Genomic DNA, 20,640 nt, shown 5'->3' with positions numbered 1-20,640 from the left:
TGTAACAGATTTTAAATGTCTTAAGAGTTTGGTTTATGCATATCACCTATGGTTTGTTCTTATTACTGCTCTCTTTTCTGTTTTTAGCATAAACATTTTACAGAAGACATCCAGACACGGCAGTATAGATCTATAGAAGTTTTAATAGGAGCTGGTTATAGTACACCTGCTGATATCTGGAGTACAGCATGCATGGTAAGAACAAGTCTACACTATAAAGTTGTTTGGCTGCTCAATCAAAAATATGTAATGCTGATTAGGATTACTAGCTACAGTAGTTGTTTAAATGGAGGAATGTGAAACTAAAGAGTTCAGAGATTACAGTTATGAGTTCTGATGGTCTGAGAATCCATCCAGAATCCAAATAGCTTTTTGAGGTGATCCCAGTGGAATATTTTTTCTTTGAACAGTAGATTCCTGTGTCCACATCACAACCTGTTTTGTTTTTTTTAAACTACTCTTTAATTTTTACACCATCTGTTTATGTGATATTTTACAGGATAGCATAAGCAATGTAAATAACAATATTGCTGGTTCTGCAATAAGAGAGGCTGCTGTTTTGAGAAACACAAGTCCAAAGCCTAAGTAGGCATGTAGAACTGGTTGTGTGGATGGGTTTTTTTGGGGGGAGGGGGGATTCTTAATTAAATTCTGTGTGTGTGTGTGTGTGTGTGTGTGCGCGTGTGTGCGATGCATGTTAATCTTGTATCTATGAAAACTAACAGCCCTACCCTAACTAACTAACTTTTCATTGCCAATGCAGCCTTGCCAATGGGGTGCTTACCACATTCTGTAATGAGGGGGCAGTCATGGAGGCTTGGGGCTGTGTTGTGGCTGCATCAGCACTGGAAAATCAAGTAGGACATTGGGCTTTAAGTATATGAACTAAACTGCAACCTTTTGTCTCACAGTGATTCACAGATGCAGACTGTGCACTATTGCATAGGGACATACCAATGATTTCAGTGTGACTCACATCAAGTGTAGGGTTATAGCTGTAACTATAATTATGTGTGGATTTGCTACTACATGTGGATGCAGAGTTTGAATAGGCATAATATAGGACTAGGATTAAGATATTTCAAGTGTGTCAGGTGTCATATGCATTAGTTTTTTTATTCCAGCACATCTGATTTGTGCTGAAATGAGGAGGATCAAACTGCCTTGCTTCAACCTGTTTCATAGTAAACTTATGTGTCAGTGCACATTCCATGAATTGGATTTGAGACAGGTATAGCTGTAGTGGCTAACCATGGATTAGGGACTAGGATCCATCTTTGTGTCCTCTCTGTTGTAAATTCCTCTCTCCCGTCCCCATAAAGAAGATGCTTCAGTCATGAAAGCTGCTTGAGAGGCAGATTGTTTCACAGCAGCCAAAAAGTAAGCAGTATTGCTCAGCAAATGCACAGACTTCTGCTGAATAAGAGTGCCAATGTTGTCGGCTGTGCTGTCTTTCAGAGGTGTGTTATCTGGATAGCATACCAGATAACCCTTTTATTAATGGGTTGTGATGTCATTCAAACTATTTAGATAGCGGAAGACATGTGACAAACATGAATTAGTCTGTTCTGTTTCCTCTCTCATTTTCCAAGCAGCTAAGCTTTGCTGAACCAGCTGTGTTCTTTCAAGGTAAAAGACACATTAGACAGCGGGATGCACAGGGCATAAACTTCAGGATTCTCTGATTGTTATCATACTGTAAATATGTGTGTAGTGAGAGCCTCCTGTCTGTAGAGTGGTCAGACCAGAGGCCATCAATCTCTTCCCCAGCCTAGGAAGGAAGAATATCATTTTTCACTGCAGTGACTGCAAGTACACAGAATTGTGGCAGAATGTGTCAGAAGCTACACTGTCATTGAATACTTCCCTATTACTTTTATCAAGCTGTGTTTTGCTCATTGGGGAGAGGGGGAAAAAGAAGTGTTCCATAGGTTCAGTTAGTGCTGCAAGATCTGTCATTACATCAGCTGGAAATCTGTGATGTACAGGAATCCACTGCAGGTGCCAGTAGTTTGGACAGGGTTGCTACTGGGCATGAAAATGAGAACTGTGATCCCATCGCTAGTCTTTATTTACGCTCTTTGGCTTGAAGCCAGGGCAAGTGATTATAATGATTGTGGCCCCACCACCAAGCTCTTACTGCTGCATTGTGCATTCACTGGTGTTCTTTAGCCCTTGAGATGGTCACAAGACAATCTGACTGTAGAAAGAGAGGAGTGTGTTTTTTTTTTTCTATATTTTTATTTATGGATCTGTCTTCTCACATAAAGAATTATTTAGATAATGGAAAGGTAACTTAAGAAAAGTCATGCAGCCACATGCATAAATTCTGTTTTAAAAAGAACATTACAAAGAAAGTCCAATTAAGAGATTAGAGAAGCGATTGAAACATGTCATTCTATTCCTTACTTTTGGTGGGAGGGACAGTTTCATGGGATGATGGGACAGAGGAAGAATAAAGGTTGCACTTTTTAATCCTCTGATTTTGCATCCACGGATTTGACTCATCGTGGATGGCCATCCACATCGAGCCACTAAAAAAGTCACTTTAAAAACATTTAAACAAGAAATAAGTGGGGGGAGGGAAGCTTCCCTTACTTTGTGTGGCAAGCTGGCGGGCAGTCTGTGGCGTTCCTGGGAAGCTATTTCTGGATCACGTCTAGCCCCTTTCCATTGACCCTCCATTGCGGAAGCCCCCCTCCCACACAAACACAAGACTGTGCTCAGAACTGGGAACCAGGAGAAGCATGTGTCAGGCCCAGTGGTGTCACTAGGGTTTGGGATGTCAGTGCGTCACCCCCCATGTAGTGGGTGGGGCAGTACCCCAGGTGGTGGGCATGGTGATGTACCATCACTCCACCCCCACTGGTTTTTTGGCTGTACCTTTTGATAGAACAAAGATAGAACACATTCTGCACGAAATTACGCATTGATATATAACATGATGGTATTATTCTTCCAAATTGTGATTTTAGTGATTTTGGTCACTAGTGGTGTCACACACCCCCAAGGGTGTCAACTTGCTAACACCTTATTGCAGCAGTTCTCAAACTTTTAGCACTGGGACCCACTTTTTAGAATGATAATCTGTCTAAGACCCACCAGAAGTGATGTCATGATGGAAGTGACATCATCAGGCAAATTAAAATAAATAAGTATAAATAATTAAAGTAAAACATAATTAAATTTGTTTAAGAAATCAGCCGAGGTCCACCAAGTGAATTTCCTCTGTGGCCTGCCTGCAATAACACCCCCCCTCCAAAATCAGTAACGTTTTCAACCCTACCCAGTGCCCAGTTCAATTTAAGAACTTCTGCTTAAACCAGATCACTGTCAGGATCCACCTGGCTTAGCAAGTATCAAAAAGGTTCACCTTATCAGCTGAAGCCTCTGTTTTGATCCTTTTTAGTGGGGGGGGGGGAAGGCTGCCTTCTGGAGCACTTGTTTAGCTCCAGGTGCATAGAATCAGGACCATTCTGGTAGCCTTGCACTCTCCTTCACCTGTTCTTCCACACCAGCCAAGGCTTACTTGGCTTACTCGCATGTAAATGTGACCGTGAGGCTTAGTTTTGCTTTCCATAGGGCTCAATACATCCCTCTGCTTGGAGGGAGGGACTTCCTTCTCAGGTGTTTTTGGGGGCTGCATTCATTGGATCAGGACCATTCTGGTGTTGTTGGCTTCTTCTCGGTCTGCCCTTTCTGATGGACTAAGGCGGGTTCGCCTACTCGCAACTAAACACGCGATATGGCTCACTTTCATTTTCCATAGGGATCCATGCATTTTTTGTTCTCCAGTTTTTTGGCCATAACTTTTGATAGAAAGGAGATGTTTCACTCTGGTTTTTTGCATTGCATTCTGCTCGAAATGCTGCTTTCAACGGTATATAATATGATGGGGTTACTCCTAACCACCGCGATTTTAGCGTGTCACCCCCCAGTGTGCGTCACCCCCCCGTGCGCATCACCCAGTGCGGCTCGCACCCACTCGCACCTCCTAGCAACTCCACTGGTCAGGCCCAAACCCTGCTCAAAGGATATTGCCATTTACCCCACTCTCTCTGGGCTGCCCCTGTGGTCTTCATGCAGGTGCCCAGTTCTGGTTACTCCTCACCGACAGGATGAAGCCAGCCAGCTGCAAAGCTTACCTTGACACCCAACACACCAAGGAAGCAGAAGTCAAAACTTTTCCCCATTGTTTGAATGTTTTTAAGGGGACGTGAGTGAGCCAAAAAACAAGCAGCCAAAGTGACTGGCTGATCTCAGCCAATTGCTTCACAGATGCGCCGCTGGGGATGTGTCTTTAAACTTTCATTTGAGCTGAGGCCAGCTTGTGATGAGGGGGCAGATCCTACGAGGGGTGCAGAGGTGGTGGTGGTGGCAGCAGCAAGGGGGAAAGGGGACCACAGCGCTTGAGGAAAGGACAGCCTTGTGTGTGTGTGTGTGTGTGTGAGAGAGAGAGAGAGAGAGAGACCAGTAGGGAGCACAGTGGCTGTGCTGCGAGGTGCCAGGCAGCTCCTTTGGTGGGGGAGCTTCTACATTGGAGGTCCAATGGAGGGGGGCTTGGTACGATCCAGAAATAGTTTCCTGGGAGAGCAATAGACTGCCCGTCAGCTTGCCATGCAAGGTAAGGGAAGCTCCCTCCCCCACATATTTCTTGTTTAAATGTTTTTAAAGGGATGTTTTTACAGTGGATTTATGTCACCCAAATAATGTCATTTCCGGTCAATTTTTACATCCCTGGACGTTTGGAGAACCAAACACCCATACATAATGAGGTTGGATCTGTACTGTTGAATGGTGAATTCATGTCCCTTGTATACTGCTTGGTCTCAGATACTTTGCCTAGCCATCAGAATCCATGAAGCGAGTTCCCTTGTCTTAATGGCTGTGTTCATGATGATGTCATTATCATGGAACAGGAAATGTCAAGTGGTTGTTACACTTTCTTGATTGGTGTACAAAATTGGACTTTTAAAAGAGATTATAAAACTGCCAATGAGATGACTTTTAGAGATTTCTAGCATGTATAATAAAATAAGCAAAGAAGGAGGCTATTTCTCACCAGTGTATATATTATGTTTATGACACTGCATCAGGCTGGTTTAACTATGTCTGTTTCTCTCCTTGTAAGGCACTTGAAGAAGTGTAGTTCTGTTGAGGTGATTAGGAATTTGTGACAGAGAAATTGCATCCCTACCACAACATTTCTATTTTATTTCTTGAGGGAAATTTTGCTACTTAATGTTATTTAACATAGCTTAATAAGTTTGTTGTGTAAATGGGACCTTAGTTGGAAAGTTATTTTGCAGACTTTGTTTTGGTTGTTTATCACAACTCTTTTAGTGTTTGAAACAGTACACAATGTTTGTACAATGTGGAAACAATATCAGTGGGGCAGGGTAAAACATTGCATACTGTAAACTGTGGCATGACATTGTGTGTATAAGCTCTCTTATCAGAAATCCATTGCTTGTATCACATGTATACTTGAGACAAATGTGATTATTGAAGCGTCCCTCTGAGGCTAGTCTTTTAAAGTACCAGTGTCATTCCTTCATTTATAAAACTTAAGAGGTAGCATTGCTCAATCTCTTAACTGTAGTTTGGAAATCGGCCTCTCCCACAAATTTGCACACCCTAATCCCCTCTTCCCTTTTATTCTGGAACTGAGCATGTTGCAGTGTTAGTTTGTGCTGAAATTTCCACTAAGCCAGTGGTTCTCAAACCTTTTAGCATAGGACCCACTTTTGAGAATGACAATCTGTCTAGGACTCACTGGAAGTGATGTCATGGCCAGAAGTGACTTCATGAAACAGCAAGTACCCTCATTGTGATTCTAGAGCCAGAGGTGATCATCCAGAGATGTCACCAAGCAGGAAGTGACATCTCCCTTTAATATAGTCAACACCATGTGTATTAAACTGTATTAAAGGGAGAGTATCTCTTTGCATTTTATTAGCTTTTATTGGATTATTTCTCAGCCTTTTTCCAATAGCAAAGTGTAAGAAAAAAACCTGTTTACAACCTTGACATCAGAAAATAATGTCCTGAACTGCTGGGTTTCCAGAGCAAGTATTATGCAAAGGTCAGCTTGAAGAATGTCAGCAGCTTATCAGAGCCACAGTAAGCCACCATTTCATGAGCTGGAAACCCAGAAAAATGAAAGCAATTGCAACCAGCTTATCAGAACCACACTAGCAAGCAAGAACTACCAACTGCACCAATCCCAAGTCAGACTTACAAAACTGTGTCTTGTGCACCCACCAGCAAGGCTGCAAAAGAGAGCCCAAGGACAGATTTCTGCCTTGCATTTCAGAGACCACAAGATAATAGATACACCTTCCCACCTTCAGCTCTAAACAATTTCAAGTGCTTTCTAGGTAGAAGTAGGGCTTTCATCCTCCAATTTTGAAGGGAAAGGAGGTGTGTAATGGTGTGAGCAAGGAGGAGAGCAGGCTAGAAAATCAGAAAAACTGGGGATTTGGCAGTAGTGAGGAAGAGGAGAAGAACTGGCGGAAGGATTTGGCAGTAGTGAGAAGGAAGAGGGAGAGGAGAAGAATTCGGGAAGGAGGGAAAGAAGTGGAAGAAATTTTCCTTAAAATGCTCTCTGAGAACAGTGTAACATCCTCACTGTCCCAGGAGACATTCTGTTTTTTGTTTTTTTTAAAGGGCAGCTGCCAGGACAACCACCACCATTTCCATTACTGCTGCCATCTTTTTGCCCATTTCACATACTTCTGGAGATCACCAGAATGCTTTATTCACTCACCCCAATTTTCCCACCCCATTTCATATACCCCTGCAGATAATCAACCTGCTTAGTTCACTCCCCCTATTTCCCCCATCCCATTTCACATACTCCTTCACTCACTCAACCCAGCAACTCTTCTGTCCTGAAGCTTAGGGCCTGTCTTGAAACTTTTAAAATGGCAGTGCTTAGTTTTACCATCTTCTAGTGGACTTATGCTGTCTGAGCACTTGGGTTTACATAAATTTTTACCCCAGTAAAATACTTTCTAGAAATACGTGTCCCATATTGATTCTGTAAGAATCATATTGATGTTCTGTAAGAACATCCCAGCCCTGGTTCATGACTGATGCAATCTTTACACTTTTCATCCCAGCTTACACCAAAGAAGCATCTTGGAGGAGTCCCATTTAGCACAACAACTATCTTGTAAGAATGAGCTAGTCTACAACAGTGGTTCTCAAACTCACAGAGCATTTGAGAACCAAGGTAAGTCTTGGTGGGGCTGGGGGGGTGGCAATGATGTGATTGGAACAATCACACTGCCACCAGGGATACAGGCTTTTTTTAACTTACCCCTGTCTGTGGCTGCCTTTGGGGGCTTTGGGGAGTCCTGCGAAACCCTCTGCAGGGCTCCTTGAGCCTCAAAACATTGAAAAAATGCCATTGCGACCCAATTCAGGTTGCAGTAGCGAAGCGAAGTGGGCTCCATGTGGTTCCCCACACCCATGGAGGCCACTGCAGACAGAACCAAGTTTTTAAAAAAGCAAAACCCTGTGTCCCTGGTGGCAGCACATTCATTCTGATCACGCCGTCACCACCCCCCACCCTTTAAGGGGGCAAAGGCAGGGGTTCTTGCATTGGTGCATCATGACCCACCAGTTTGAGAACCCCTGGGCTACAAGATTGTGACTGTCCCAGTGTCGTAGGGTGACATTCATGACTGATTTGAACCTAGGTCTCCACCATCCCAGGTCTATACCCTATTCACTGCGCCTTATTTATTCTTAAGTATGCTACATTGCCTCAGAGATACTCCATGTTTTTGGGCAAAAGGCATTGGAATTTTTCTATACATCAGATAATTGTACTTTTATCCTATTGGTGTTTTAATATAGAGTATAGTACATCCCAAACCCAAACATGTAAACTAGTGCTTTATGGTCTTTTTCTAGCTTTACTACCTTGAGTTTCTTAACAGGAGCACTAGGGCTGGGATCTAAAGAACTTGCTCAGCTAGATATTTTTCATGGGGAGGGGTTTGTGCCCAAGAAGGCTGAGGGTGTTGGACTTGTGTTTTCTTGAACAGTAACCACTTACGCTTCATTAGAAACCACTTTTAAAACTGAGTGGCCTTCCAAAAGAAAATTGATATATAACCCTAAGCTTATTTTAAAGTCATTGCCTCACTGTAGTTCTGCATACGACACACACTGTTTTTTGACAGTAATATTTGTTGCTTCTGAAACATCCTTCGATAACTGTTTTATCCTAGGCATTTGAGCTTGCAACGGGTGATTATCTGTTTGAACCACATTCTGGTGAAGACTATTCCAGGGATGAGGGTATGTATCTCCTTAGCATTCAGTTATTGTCCTATGCATCTATATAGATGCAGAGGCAAGCAGAGTGGCATTTATTAGTTCAAGTAGTCCACGAATAAAAATGTTCTCATTTCAGAATAAATATCAATTTTTTTCTCTCTAGTTTAAAGCCCATCAGTAGCAGTAGGTGGGCACTCTTCCTTCTGTGTACATGCTGCTCTTCCCTAAACCTTGAAAGGATTAGTCTCCTATCCTGTAAGATTTGCATCTGTGTGAGAATACAGTAAAACACTGCATCATTTTGGAAACAAAATTGCCATTTGGGATGCATCTCTGATGCAAGACCAGAGGTGCTTAGAACCCTGAATGTTCTGTTTATGTCAACTGACTACAAACCAGCCAGAATTAACTCCTGCTTCCATCTGTGCACCTGTCCATTTTCCATGCTTGTTTGCTTGTAGTGTCCTTTGCAGTGATAACAATATGGGCACCTGTTATTTAGGTTTTTCTTTCTAAGTGCTACTAATGAAGGCAGAGTTTTGCTTGTCTTGGAAACCACTGCATGGGTTTGCTGCAAGCATTGTTGTGTTTGTAACTTTTTTGGATTTTTTTAACTAATTCCAATTTCCTTCCTCTCCTTCTTTTATCCCAACCTCTCCCTGCCCTTCCCATATCTGTGCCCTTTTTTCTCTCCTTCATAGACCACATAGCACACATCATAGAGCTGCTAGGCAGTATCCCAAGGCACTTTGCTCTGTCTGGAAAATATTCTCGGGAATTCTTCAATCGCAGAGGTAGTACCTCTTCTTTTTGAAAGGCACCGTGATGCAGACAGAAGCGGACTGGCCATTGCTGGTTATAGCCTATACCAGTAAAATGTATATTTCAAGATTCTCCCACAAACAATATTTCTTTTCAAGAGAAATAAAAAAAAAAGTTTCACTGTGTGAAAAACAAAGAATTGCCCTTTTCTAAATTACCCCACAGGTGACTAGCCTTCATACACATATTTAATAACTTGTATTTTTCAATAAGAAGTATTCTGTTTCTGTCTGTACCGGGCCAGTGTTAGTGTGTGCATGCAATGTACTGATTAAACTGTTGTATGTTTCTGTTTTGCTGGAAATGTTCTCTAATGCAGATCACATAGCATTGATCATTGAACTGCTGGGGAAAATCCCTCGAAAATACGCTATGTTGGGGAAATATTCCAAGGAGTTTTTCACCAAAAAAGGTAACGGTATTTCTGCAACTCTAATTTGTACTGTAGGTCCTTCCAAAAGAAGACACGTATTTATGGGTAATGAAGAGTCTTGCAGAATTTTAAGAGCATTTTGAAGATGCGGGTACATAGATCTTCATTTTTAAGAAAATCCCAGAACTACAGATTTAAAAAAATAAAGTAGCGCATACTGTGCTGAGCTCCAAATAAAATTGTCGTGTCTTCCAGCTGTAGGCAGAGTTCCTATTTGCTGGCTAGTATTCCGTTGATTCTAGCTGAAATCAACTGGAACCAAAACCGAGGAAATGTACATGATACACTGTGGCCTTCTTTTAAACTTGAATATTTGAATATTCGAGTCTAAGTCTTTACTATTAGTCTTTACTAATATACTAAGTCTTTGAGGCTCTAGTCAAATGAAGAGAGAAACTATGCATGCTCAAAAGACATTTTGTTAGTATTCTCCTGTAACTGAAGAGACCGAAACCAGGAATGATGCAACCTGCATCATTTTGGAAACAAAATTGCCATTTGGGATGCATCTCTGATGCAAGACCAGAGGTGCTTAGAACCCTGAATGTTCTGTTTATGTCAACTGACTACAAACCAGCCAGAATTAACTCCTGCTTCCATCTGTGCACCTGTCCATTTTCCATGCTTGGAAGGAGAAAGCTGTTTTTTTAGAAAGGAGAAAGCAGTTTGAGACACTCAATTCTCATTTTTTGGAAAAATTGATAGGTACTGTCAGGCACATTCTTGTACATGGTCATGGGCAATCTGGCTTGCGTTGCTTGGTTTGAATGTTTCATGCTTGCTTTATGTAAATGCCCTTAGATAGGCAGATGAGAGAAGATTTCATAGTTCTTGTGTGGAACTTAGAAAACATTGCAATAATACAGTGACTCATGTTCCTTACTGGTTCTTTTTGAACAATTGAAATGAAAATACTTAAAAGACATTATTTTCCTTCACTTAATTAAATATACTTTAGTTATTAAGAGTGTGTTCTGTGGCTTAAATAACAATACAACAAGAGAGTATTCTGGGATAGGGCTTCTCTCTCTGTCACATCTTTTCAGTTCCAAAAAACCTTAGTGGCTTAACAGAAACTGATTTGTGCACAGCCCACCAGGAACAAGAGTGTCATATGACCATGAGTGTCATCCTTCTTAGTTTGAACTGGACCATGATGAATTGCTGTTGGATTGTGCCTTTGGCAATAGGGCTTCAGCATCAACACTCTTGAGTGGTGAGGTTAGCACAAATTGTCCCACCTCCATCCCAGCAGTTGTGAATCCATTAATCTTTGCCCCTCTACAAGAATTCCAACTGAGAAGTAGTTTGTAAATTGTCCAAATAGATAAGAATGTAGGGGGGAACTGTGATAGATGATTTTCCATAATTGTCATGTTTAGTATTTTTGGTGGTACTGAAAATTGACCTTTAATCCAGGCTGTTACTTTTTTATGCCAACTAGCTGAAAAATGTTCACTGTTTTCGCCAAAGGGTGATCTATGCACAAAATGTTGTGCTATGTGAAATCTGCTCGTGCAAAAGGTGTATCTAGTATTCTAGGCTGTATTCATGGTGAATGTTATGCGATCTCTCTTATAGATGAGCGCCATCTCTGATAGCATTTGAATTCAATTATTTAAGTAATAGTCTCAATTCTGTTTGTTCCCCTTTCCCTTGGTTTGGCCCCATCCTTTAATCATGCATCTAATTATTTTTATACATTAACAGTATGGAGGTTGAACAGATGAAAGAGTGTGTGTATGTTGTGTAAGAATATAAGAACAGCCCCACTGGATCAGGCCATAGATCCATCTAGTCCAGTTTCCTGTATCTCACAGCGGCCCCACCAAATGCCCCAGAGACCACACCAGATAACAAGAGACCTGCATGCTGGTGCCCTCCCTTGCATCTGACATAGCCCATTTCTAAAATCAGGAGGTTGCACATACACATCATGGCTTGTAACGTGTAATGGATTTTTCCTCCAGGAACTTGTCCAATCCCCTTTTAAAGGCATCCAGGCCAGATGCCGTCACCACATCCGGCGGCAAGGAGTTCCACAGACCAACCACATGCTGAGTAAAGAAATACTTTCTTTTGTCTGTCCTAACTTTCCCACCACTCAATTTTAGTGGATGTCCCCTGGTTCTGGTGTTATGTGAGAGTGTAAAGAGCATCTCTCTATCCACTTTATCCTTCCCATGCATAATTTTGTATGTCTCAATCATGTCCCCCCTCAGGTGTCTCTTTTCTAGGCCAAAGAGGCCCAAACGCCATAGCCTTTCCTCCTAAGGAAGGTGCCCCAGCCCAGTAATCATCTTAGTCGCTCTCTTTTGCACCTTTTCCATTTCCACTATATCCTTTTTGAGATGCGGCGACCAGAACTGGACACAATACTCCAGGTGTGGCCTTACCATAGCATTATACAACGGCATTATTACAACGGCATTATAATATTAGCCATTTTGTTCTCAATACCTTTTCTAATTATCCGAAGCATAGAATTGACCTTCTTTACTGCCGCCGCACATTGGGTCGACACTTTCATCGACTTGTCCACCACCACCCCAAGATCTCTCTTCTGATCTGTCACAGATAGCTCAGAACCCAATAGCCTATAGCTATTGTTTTTGTTTTCCTTTCTATCAACCTGCCCCCCCCCCGAGGATTGCCTCTCTAGAAATCTTCCATGCACTCTCTCCCTTTAACCCTCAGATTTACTGGGAACCATGGTATTTGGGAGTTTTGTTTGTTTTGGGTTTGTGTTTTTGTGCATTAAGTTTTTAAATCTCTGCAAACATCTGAAATCTAGTAAGTACTGTACCCAGTAAACTTCATCTTGTTTGTGAGTGGTCTGATTTTTGCTACAAAACTCTTGGCACTGAGAGGAAGTGAGATTTTAAACTAGATGGAGAGATATTGATGATTAGCATTTTATAAAGCACTTTCAGATTATTCAAAACTCATCATATAATCCTTATGTCTTATATTCTTACAACCTTTCTGTAAGGTAGGCCAGTATTACCCATATATTGCAGATGTGGGGGCCTGAGGCAGCAACTTGCCTACAACCAGCTAGTAAGTCCATGACAGGGAGAGCATTTGAACTGGGGAGTTCCTGACTCAGTCTCATAGCCACTCTGCTACAACAGCTGCCTTCTTTAGAATCCAGATTTTAAATCTTCAGACTGGGTGTGCTTACCTTGAGAATAAGCTCTTCTCAAACCTGTTAGTCGATTTCATGAAAGGTATTTAGCCTTGAACCAAATTATTTCATGCGATAGTGGGTAAAGCAGCAGAACTCTTTGACTGGTTTGCTAGAAAGAGACAATGCAAAACCCATTGAAACCTGATTAAAATATATATGGGCATTCTTGAAATATTGACACTTTATTTTATCAAAATAGGGGTCCCCATTGTGCTTTTTTTCCCCCAAGGAAAAAGCTTACAGATGAATTTTTAAAAATGTATTCCTTGTTTAAAAAGACAAAAAGAAAACCCACAGTTAAAAAGACTAGAAACGTGGGTCTGTATTGCCATCTTGTGGCATGTTTTATCTGAATTTCTTGAAATTCTCTTTGATGGAATATATTGTGTATTTATGAGATACTGTAAATAGTATGGTCCATTCACTCTCCAATAACACGTGAGACACAAATATGGGTGAATGGGCTAATTTTATTAAGGTAAGTTACAGAAAGGAAATATGAGAACTGCAGTCATAAAGGACAGTCTGTAGTGCAGAGACTGATTATAGAAGGGGCACCAGGCATTCCAGCCCAACTGCAAGCAGCATCCTCTGCCAGGGCCACAGAAGTTTATTACTGTCAATCCCATAAGGAAGAGAGGCAGCCAGACCGCAAAAGCCCCCCTCAAGCAGGGAAGCTTTTGATGCGGTTCCTGCAACCTAGGCCAAGTACTAGCCTCTAAAGCCCCTTGTGCCAGCAAGCAACTAAGGAGTGGGAAGTGCATTCCTGCCCTACCTTTGCTGACCTCAGGTTGCACACTGAGAGCCACCCTCAAGCTGTTGTGACCTGGCACTAACCTGAAAGACAAAGGTGACCAGGTGAGTAAGACACACACACACACACAGAGTCTGGGGTAGGTGAAGAAACTGCCCGCCAGCAGTCAATCAGGTAGACATAAAAATTCCTACCTGGCCCTTCAATGGCAGCCAACCAGGCCCAGCCTGTAATAACAGAAGGGTGGGCAGGAATTGAAAAACCACATGCAAAAGCCACATGTGGAATAACTTTGTGTTGGAGTCCTGACCAGCTATATAGGCCAAGCTATGCCTCTGCTGTCCACAACCTCCAACGAATGTAAAAAGTCTCACAGGATGTTGAGACCGGCCAAAGACAATTCTGTCGGAATCAGGTTAGTCGAGAATGCTGAGTTCTCTTGAACAACGATACCTGGAGGAACTATTGGGAAGCTTATTCAGTATGTTCTAGTTCAATATCTGGTAGCTTGGATAGGGCTTTCAAAAGAATGGAATGCTGTCCTTCCATAAAGAAGAGGTCACGTTGAGGAGTGCTATGTCAAGATGAGACAGTAGTCTGTCATTTAAGGCATTGGTGGCCAACCTTTCAACTTTACGGCTCCTGGAGCTTTAACAATTGTGTAGAAGAGGAAATTTCAGCAATGCAGCTTGTCCTCTGTGAGATGTCAAGCTAAACCTGCTGAAATTTCTCTTCTACACAATTGTTAAAGGTCCAAGAGCCCTAAAGTTGAATGGTTGGCCATCCCTGATTTAAGGGAACCATTTGCTTCCAGAATGTAATGAACAATGCTTTTATAGTTATTCAGTCCCTCCCTCAGCTAAGTTTTATTTATAATTTTGAAAACCGTATGTCCCACCTTTATGATAATGAGACCGTAACTAAGCTTCAGTACACTTAATTGAAATGAATGCACATTCTTCCCTGGTGTGCCCTGCTTCTGTTGATGGTGGGGCTCACATCCCCCAATGGTCCTACTAATAAATGACCCTCCCCAAACTCCCGCAGCACACCTGCAGACCATTTGCAGTATAGCATGGCAGTATAGCATAGCATGGCACGGCGGTTGAAAATGTCTGGTCTAGATTATGAGCCCTACTTCTTAGAAAGTGCTGTGTATGTGGATGACACTGTATAAAGAATAACTTTCTAGAAAAGCTTACAAGTTAACTGAGAGTAAAAATGAAAATGAAACTCTTCAAGGCTTCACACCATATGGAATGAAGGAGGCAGTGTGAAGGAAGCCGGTCCTGAAGTGCTTGTGTGACAGCAGCATTTGCTACCAAATTACCAAGTGCAAATTTCACAAGTTCTTGGCATAACAACATGTGTTAAGTTAATAACTTAGTCTGAAAAATTATAAAAAAAGAAATTGATTTTCTACCCAGTTTCAATACAGGTGAACAGTCTCGCATGCAAGCCATGAATTTTATGACACAGAGAGCCTTCATGACCTCATCAGTTCTCCACTGCATCAAGCCAACGTTTACTATTTCACTAGTCAAGTCAACCTTTATTAGGCATAAACATTTGTCAGGTGAAGACTCTGTACGGAAACCATAGAGAGAATATAAACCTAAGTAGTACACAAATATATGTATATGTGCACACCTACGTGTACACACAGATACAAACGTACAATACATTTTACATACAAACCTGTGTTATAGCCAACGTTTACAGCACTTCTGTATCCCAAAACCACAGTCTGAAATATTCTCCTTCCTGTTCTTCACACACATCAGTTTAATAGCATTGGCATGGAGGTCACCTACTGAATATCATTTTCTAAGATGGACTAGTCCAGTGGTTCTCAAACTGGTGGGTCGTGACCCACCAGTTTGTGTAACAATGCCCCATTCCCTTTAAGGGGTAGAGGCAGCAAAGCAATCCCCATGGCTTAGATCTGTGGCTTAGATGTTTAGATCCCCCCGGCTTCTAAACAGTGAAAGTTCCAAGCGCGATGAAACCGGAAGTTCCACTTATGGTTTAATCACGCTTGGAACTTTCACAGTTTAGAAGCTGCGGGGAACCCTGAAAGCGCTCCACAGGGCTCCCCACACCCCCTGGACCCTGGGAGCATGTAAGGTTAGTTGAAAAATAGCCCCCCTTTCCCCCAAAGGGGCACGATCCCCCTGGGGATCGCTTTGCTGCCTCTGCCCCTGCCCCCGCAAAGACCAGGAGTAAATCTCCCAGGAAGTTTGAGAAACACTGGACTAGTCTATGAAACTGTCATTTTTTTTTGAAATGGTATCTTATTGACTTCTTCATTTTACAACATCCTTTGCATGTTTTTTTCCTGCCCCTTCCAGTCTCTTCCTTCAGTTCTACACCATCCCTTTCTTGATCACCTCTCTTATCTTTTACTCCACCCTGTGAAGGTAGTGACCTGACAACTAGAACACAGGTTCTGGTAAAGACCCTGGCAGCTAGCTCAGATGAGTCTAGAAAAAAAAAAAAATTACTCCCATATGGATGACAGAGCTGTATGGTCTTGCATGCCTTTGAATAACAGTATTCTCGTTTCCTTGCCAATGTGATTGAAGCAAATTTGCCTAAGTTGTATCTTATTTCCCTTACATTTTGTGCATCTTTTGCTTTTACATTCAGATAGATCTCTGTGGGAGTTCTTTTACATTATCAAACTTCAGAGTCAACTGGCACTGCTTTCCCCCCCAAGAAATCTCACAAGCTTTTGGAGTCTGCTGGAAATTTGCAAACTGGAAGTTGCAGCATCTTCATAATGCAACAGTACCAGTGTATATTTTCAGTGCAGAATATGTACTCCAAAATCAACAAATCAGAGTCTGGCTTTGTAGCCATGAATACATTTTAATCCCTAAACAAAATATAGCCTTTCTGAATAATTTGATGCTGTTGATGATACTGAACTCTAGTTACTTGGAATGAAAAGGTGTTTGGGACCTTTTGAGATTGTTTATAGAGCAATTAATGTACAGTTGTTACTTGTTGCAAGGGATTCAAACAGCAGTATTTTGTCTCTAGGGAAATGCAGTCCCCCTTCCTTATAGTCTGTGTATTGTGATGGTGAGTACAGTCTGGAAAGTGGTTGATTGACCTCTGTTAGATTTTAACTGGAACATCACTAAAAAGCAAGTAACTTTGTGAAGTCCTGGAAAATTGTATCAATTTCTGCTGCTTTAAAGACTGTTTCCTCACTTGAGTATTCATGTAACTCTTTAGCCCTTAATTTTTGAAAAGTTGCAAATGCCAGCAAGACTGCATGCCCTGTAGTATTGATGGTACCAAGACTCCGCTGCTTTATAGGCCGTTTGCTTTTACAGTTTTGTAAACATAGGATGCATGCTCCCTGTCCCTGCTGCTAGAGTGTGCATTTTCCCTATTTCATAATTTTAAAAAATAAAAATCATTACGGGGTTACAGCTTTCTCCCTGCAGCAAGGTTGTCATCCAGTCATGCTTATTACTGGATATTTCTCTGAGTGTACCATGTGTGGGTTTAAATTTCTAGAAAGGCCGTCAGAGATGCTTCAGTTGGTGTGTCTCTTATTCACAGAACTTGTAATGGACTACCAGTCTGGTGACCAAAGAGACCCAATAAGGATTATTGCTGCAGATTATCTCATTATCATGGAGAAGGTGTATATTAGGATACAGTCTTCATAGTCCTTTACAGAATCATGCAACTATGCTTAAAAGGTGCAGGAAGTGGTGCAGGAAGCCATTGTAGTTTACTGCTGTGCTTGCACCAAATGCAATATATGTTGTAAGATTCTCCTATGTAGGCACTGTTCATTTTAGTTGTAAAATCCGATTTCCCAGCCTAACATTTGTAAAGTTTAATGCATTTCAGTATCAGATGCTTTTTAAGTCAAACTCTTGAAGAATCTTCTATACTGATTTGTAAAAATTAAGCTCTTAATGTATGCTTTTTTCCCTAAAATAATGAAGAGGTGAAAAAATACATGCTGTGTTTTTTAGTTCTGTGTCTTATTGCCTTTAGTACACATGGTGTGTGTGTGTGTGTATAATTTCCATTTTAGATAATGTGTGTGCTGTGATTATTACCACCCATCTGGAACCTTTCTGATTAGAATTGGGCTAATCATATAAATAATACATCAATTGATCAATAATGTATTCATTCATAAGGCTAAAAAGTCCCGATGAATGAATATATACATCAGAGTATCTTTATTCTTTAGTTACCGAATGAGATTTTCATGGCCTTTTGTATTGGTTTACCTTCAGACTGGTAATTCCTGAAAAGATTAAACTCAACAGATAAGTCCAGATATTAACAGCACTCTTTCTTTTCTTTTCTACATAAATTCAGGAGAACTTCGACATATTACCAAACTGAAGCCTTGGAGCCTCTTTGACGTTCTTGTGGAGAAGTATGGCTGGCCTCAGGAAGATGCCGCAGAGTTTACAGATTTCCTGATTCCAATGCTAGAAATGGTTCCAGAGAAACGAGCCTCAGCTGGTGAATGTCTTAGGCACCCTTGGCTGAACTCTTAGCAAAATCTTCAAGTAGAACACTGGGCCAGCACCCATGTTCCCATCCATCAGACTTAAATGGTGACTGTCATAAATTCTCTTAACAGGATCACAAATGAGCTGGCTTCAACCCCAGACCTTTATTTTGCTTTGAGGTACTGTTTGACATTTTGCTTTTTGTGCGCTGTGTTCTTGGGAGGGGTAGTCTTTTTGTCTTCAGCTAGTAGTTTTACTGACTCTTTCTGCAGAAAACACTATGTGTCTTTAAGCATTGTTTTTGTGTTGTGTGGCATTCAGATACCAACTTTTTGAACAAAACATCCTTTATTCTTTCCTCATGTGTTTTGGCAGGTTTTGTAACTATTTATGGAAAATATTTTAGCTGAGTATTATATAATTTACAAGTGTGAGAAATTATCAAGTCAGAACTAAGAAAATGTACAATTCTGTCTTCTTGCAAAGAGACATTGTTCTTGTAAAATAGTGTATGTAAATGCACCCTGTAAATGTTTATTTCCATTAAAAATGGGACGGGGCACAAATTTCAGAGTCAAGCTACTAAATCAAGAGAGACTTGTAGAGTCCAAATTGTATGTAGTGGATTTCAAGCTGCTTCAGAAGTTGCATAAACTTTCCTTTCTGTAGCAGTGCCGGTACTGAATTGGAGTGAGAGTGGCTCTGACTGATAATATTTCATTCTCCAGAAGGCACTTTAAAGGAAAAGACTTTGTCCTAAAGATAAAACATACTCTATCATTTCAGTGCCCCGTGAGCCCTCTTGCCTATTTTTAAGTGCTTTTAAAGAAGTGTAATTTGCTTTACAATTATGAAGTGGGGGCATGGTAACATAGGGCACTGCTTTTTTATAAGGATGGTGATATGCTAGGCTTAAGAATTTAAGGAGTCTGGGAAATATTTTTTGTTCAGAATTAACCTCTGATTTTAAAAAAAGTTCTACATTGAAGGAAGGAAAGGAAGAAGAGAACTGATGCAAAACTTATGTCACGACAAAAGGTCATGTACCTTCCATACATAGCTTTACATGTTTCTAAAACAAATTGCACTAGCTTATTTTTCCCATGAATTGACATATTGAGGAACTAATCCTCCTTTGTAAGTTGCACACAAAATTTTAAGTGTTTTCATTAAAAAAGTAGATTCCAAAATAAGAACTTGTAGGCAATACAGATTTTAGAATGTAAAATATGGAGGTATATTTTAGCCTCTTTTAGAAGTCAGTGGAATGAATGTAAATTTATTTTTGGTTTTACACATTATGAAGCCACTTTTTCTTGACTTTGTCCATTTTAAATTTATTCACTTGCCTTTGCAATAACTAGATTGTGAGAAGATACCCCGTGTTGTAACAATAACCAATTGTTTGAGTTGCTTGCAGTTGTCTAATTAAAGTGGTTGTTTTTTCAGAATTGTGCTGCTCTCTGGATTGTTTTGATAGTGAGGAATGCAAATGGTTCACTGCAGTCATATGTGCACTAGAAATGCTTCAAATTGCAGTTGCTGCAGAAACTGTTTGCTTTTTCAAAAGCTCAGTAACAAGAAATCAAAACAGCCATAAGAGAGAGCAGCAGGCATCTGTGTACAGAAATATTACTTCATGGCAACCATACCAAAATTCAGGAGCAGCATTCCACAAGGCCTGTCTTGTTTAAGCCCAGCACTAGTAACAGCATCACCTAACCTATCTTTACAAAAAGCATTTCCAGAAATCATATAATCATGTATATCAGTGGCTGAAATCTTAGACTGACGGCACAGTGAGGACTATACACAGACTGTGCTCAAATGTTGGCTGATTCGGTCAACATAAATGGACATACTGAAAGACACTTGGGGCACAATCCTAATCCACTTTCCTGCACCGAAATAAGGACATTGCAGCTCCGAGGTTAGGGACAAACATTCCCTTACTTTGAGGAGGCCTCCGTGAATGCCACCCAACTGCAAGATACCACACATGACCCATTGGCACAGCTATGCAAGTGCTGGAAAGTTGGTTAGGATTTGGGCCTTAGTTGATACTGCTATAATACCAGTACAGGGCTGAACCTTTTCAGCAGTAGTGCCACTATTATGGGATTCCCTACCTGGGGAATTAAGATCTACCCCCCTCCCTTATGGTTTCGGTGAGGGCTCAAAACCTTTTTGTTTTTGTTTGGCATTTGGGTTGTCTGCCTCCTGTGCCTCTATAGCAATTCCCTGAATTTTAATAGTTTTGCCCTCCTTCAATTGGTTGGTTTGTTTATTTTTAAGTTTATTCATTGTTTTTATAAATTGTATTTATTTAATTTTTTTCTATTGTAAGCTGCCTTGGGCATCTGCTCCGGCAGAGGAAAAGCAGGATAAAAATCTTTCAAATAAATAAATAATAGGTGAGACACATCCTTCCAACACCCTCCTGTGACACAAGGAAGAAATGTTTCAGAGAGCTGCTTTACATGCACATCTTCATATTTTGAACTCCTTAAATTTTGACCTTGTTCTTCAACAGGATTACATTGGAAACATCTCTCTCTCCCCTCTTCCCCCCACACACATAATACCATAATTTTGTATACAATATGCAGAAGTATCAGACAGCACCTGAAAATCTATTATAGTTTATTTTTCC

General features: G+C 41.0%; 1 protein-coding gene across 7 annotated transcripts in view; it reads left to right on the top strand.

The window, feature by feature from the left end:
• Positions 1–19,438, top strand: part of SRPK2 (SRSF protein kinase 2) — a 161,501-nt gene extending 142,063 nt beyond the window's left edge. For 3 of the 7 annotated variants that reach the window (XM_066633507.1, XM_066633503.1, XM_066633506.1), the window contains exons 13-16: positions 88–195; positions 8,244–8,313; positions 8,994–9,086; positions 17,848–19,438. In XM_066633507.1, coding sequence (XP_066489604.1) covers positions 88–195; positions 8,244–8,313; positions 8,994–9,086; positions 17,848–18,032 — 456 coding nt within the window. In that variant the 3' untranslated portion in view covers positions 18,033–19,438. Of the gene's footprint in view, positions 1–87; positions 196–8,243; positions 8,314–8,455; positions 8,643–8,993; positions 9,087–9,433; positions 9,527–17,847 lie in introns of those variants that run through there. The other 4 variants (XR_010794730.1, XR_010794731.1, XM_066633505.1 and 1 more) reach the window with 4 other exon arrangements.
• Positions 19,439–20,640: the final 1,202 nt, after the last annotated feature.

Source organism: Tiliqua scincoides, chromosome 7 (assembly GCF_035046505.1).
Source record: "Tiliqua scincoides isolate rTilSci1 chromosome 7, rTilSci1.hap2, whole genome shotgun sequence".
Lineage (NCBI taxonomy): Eukaryota > Metazoa > Chordata > Lepidosauria > Squamata > Scincidae > Tiliqua > Tiliqua scincoides.
This window is presented reverse-complemented; position numbering and strand designations above follow the sequence as displayed.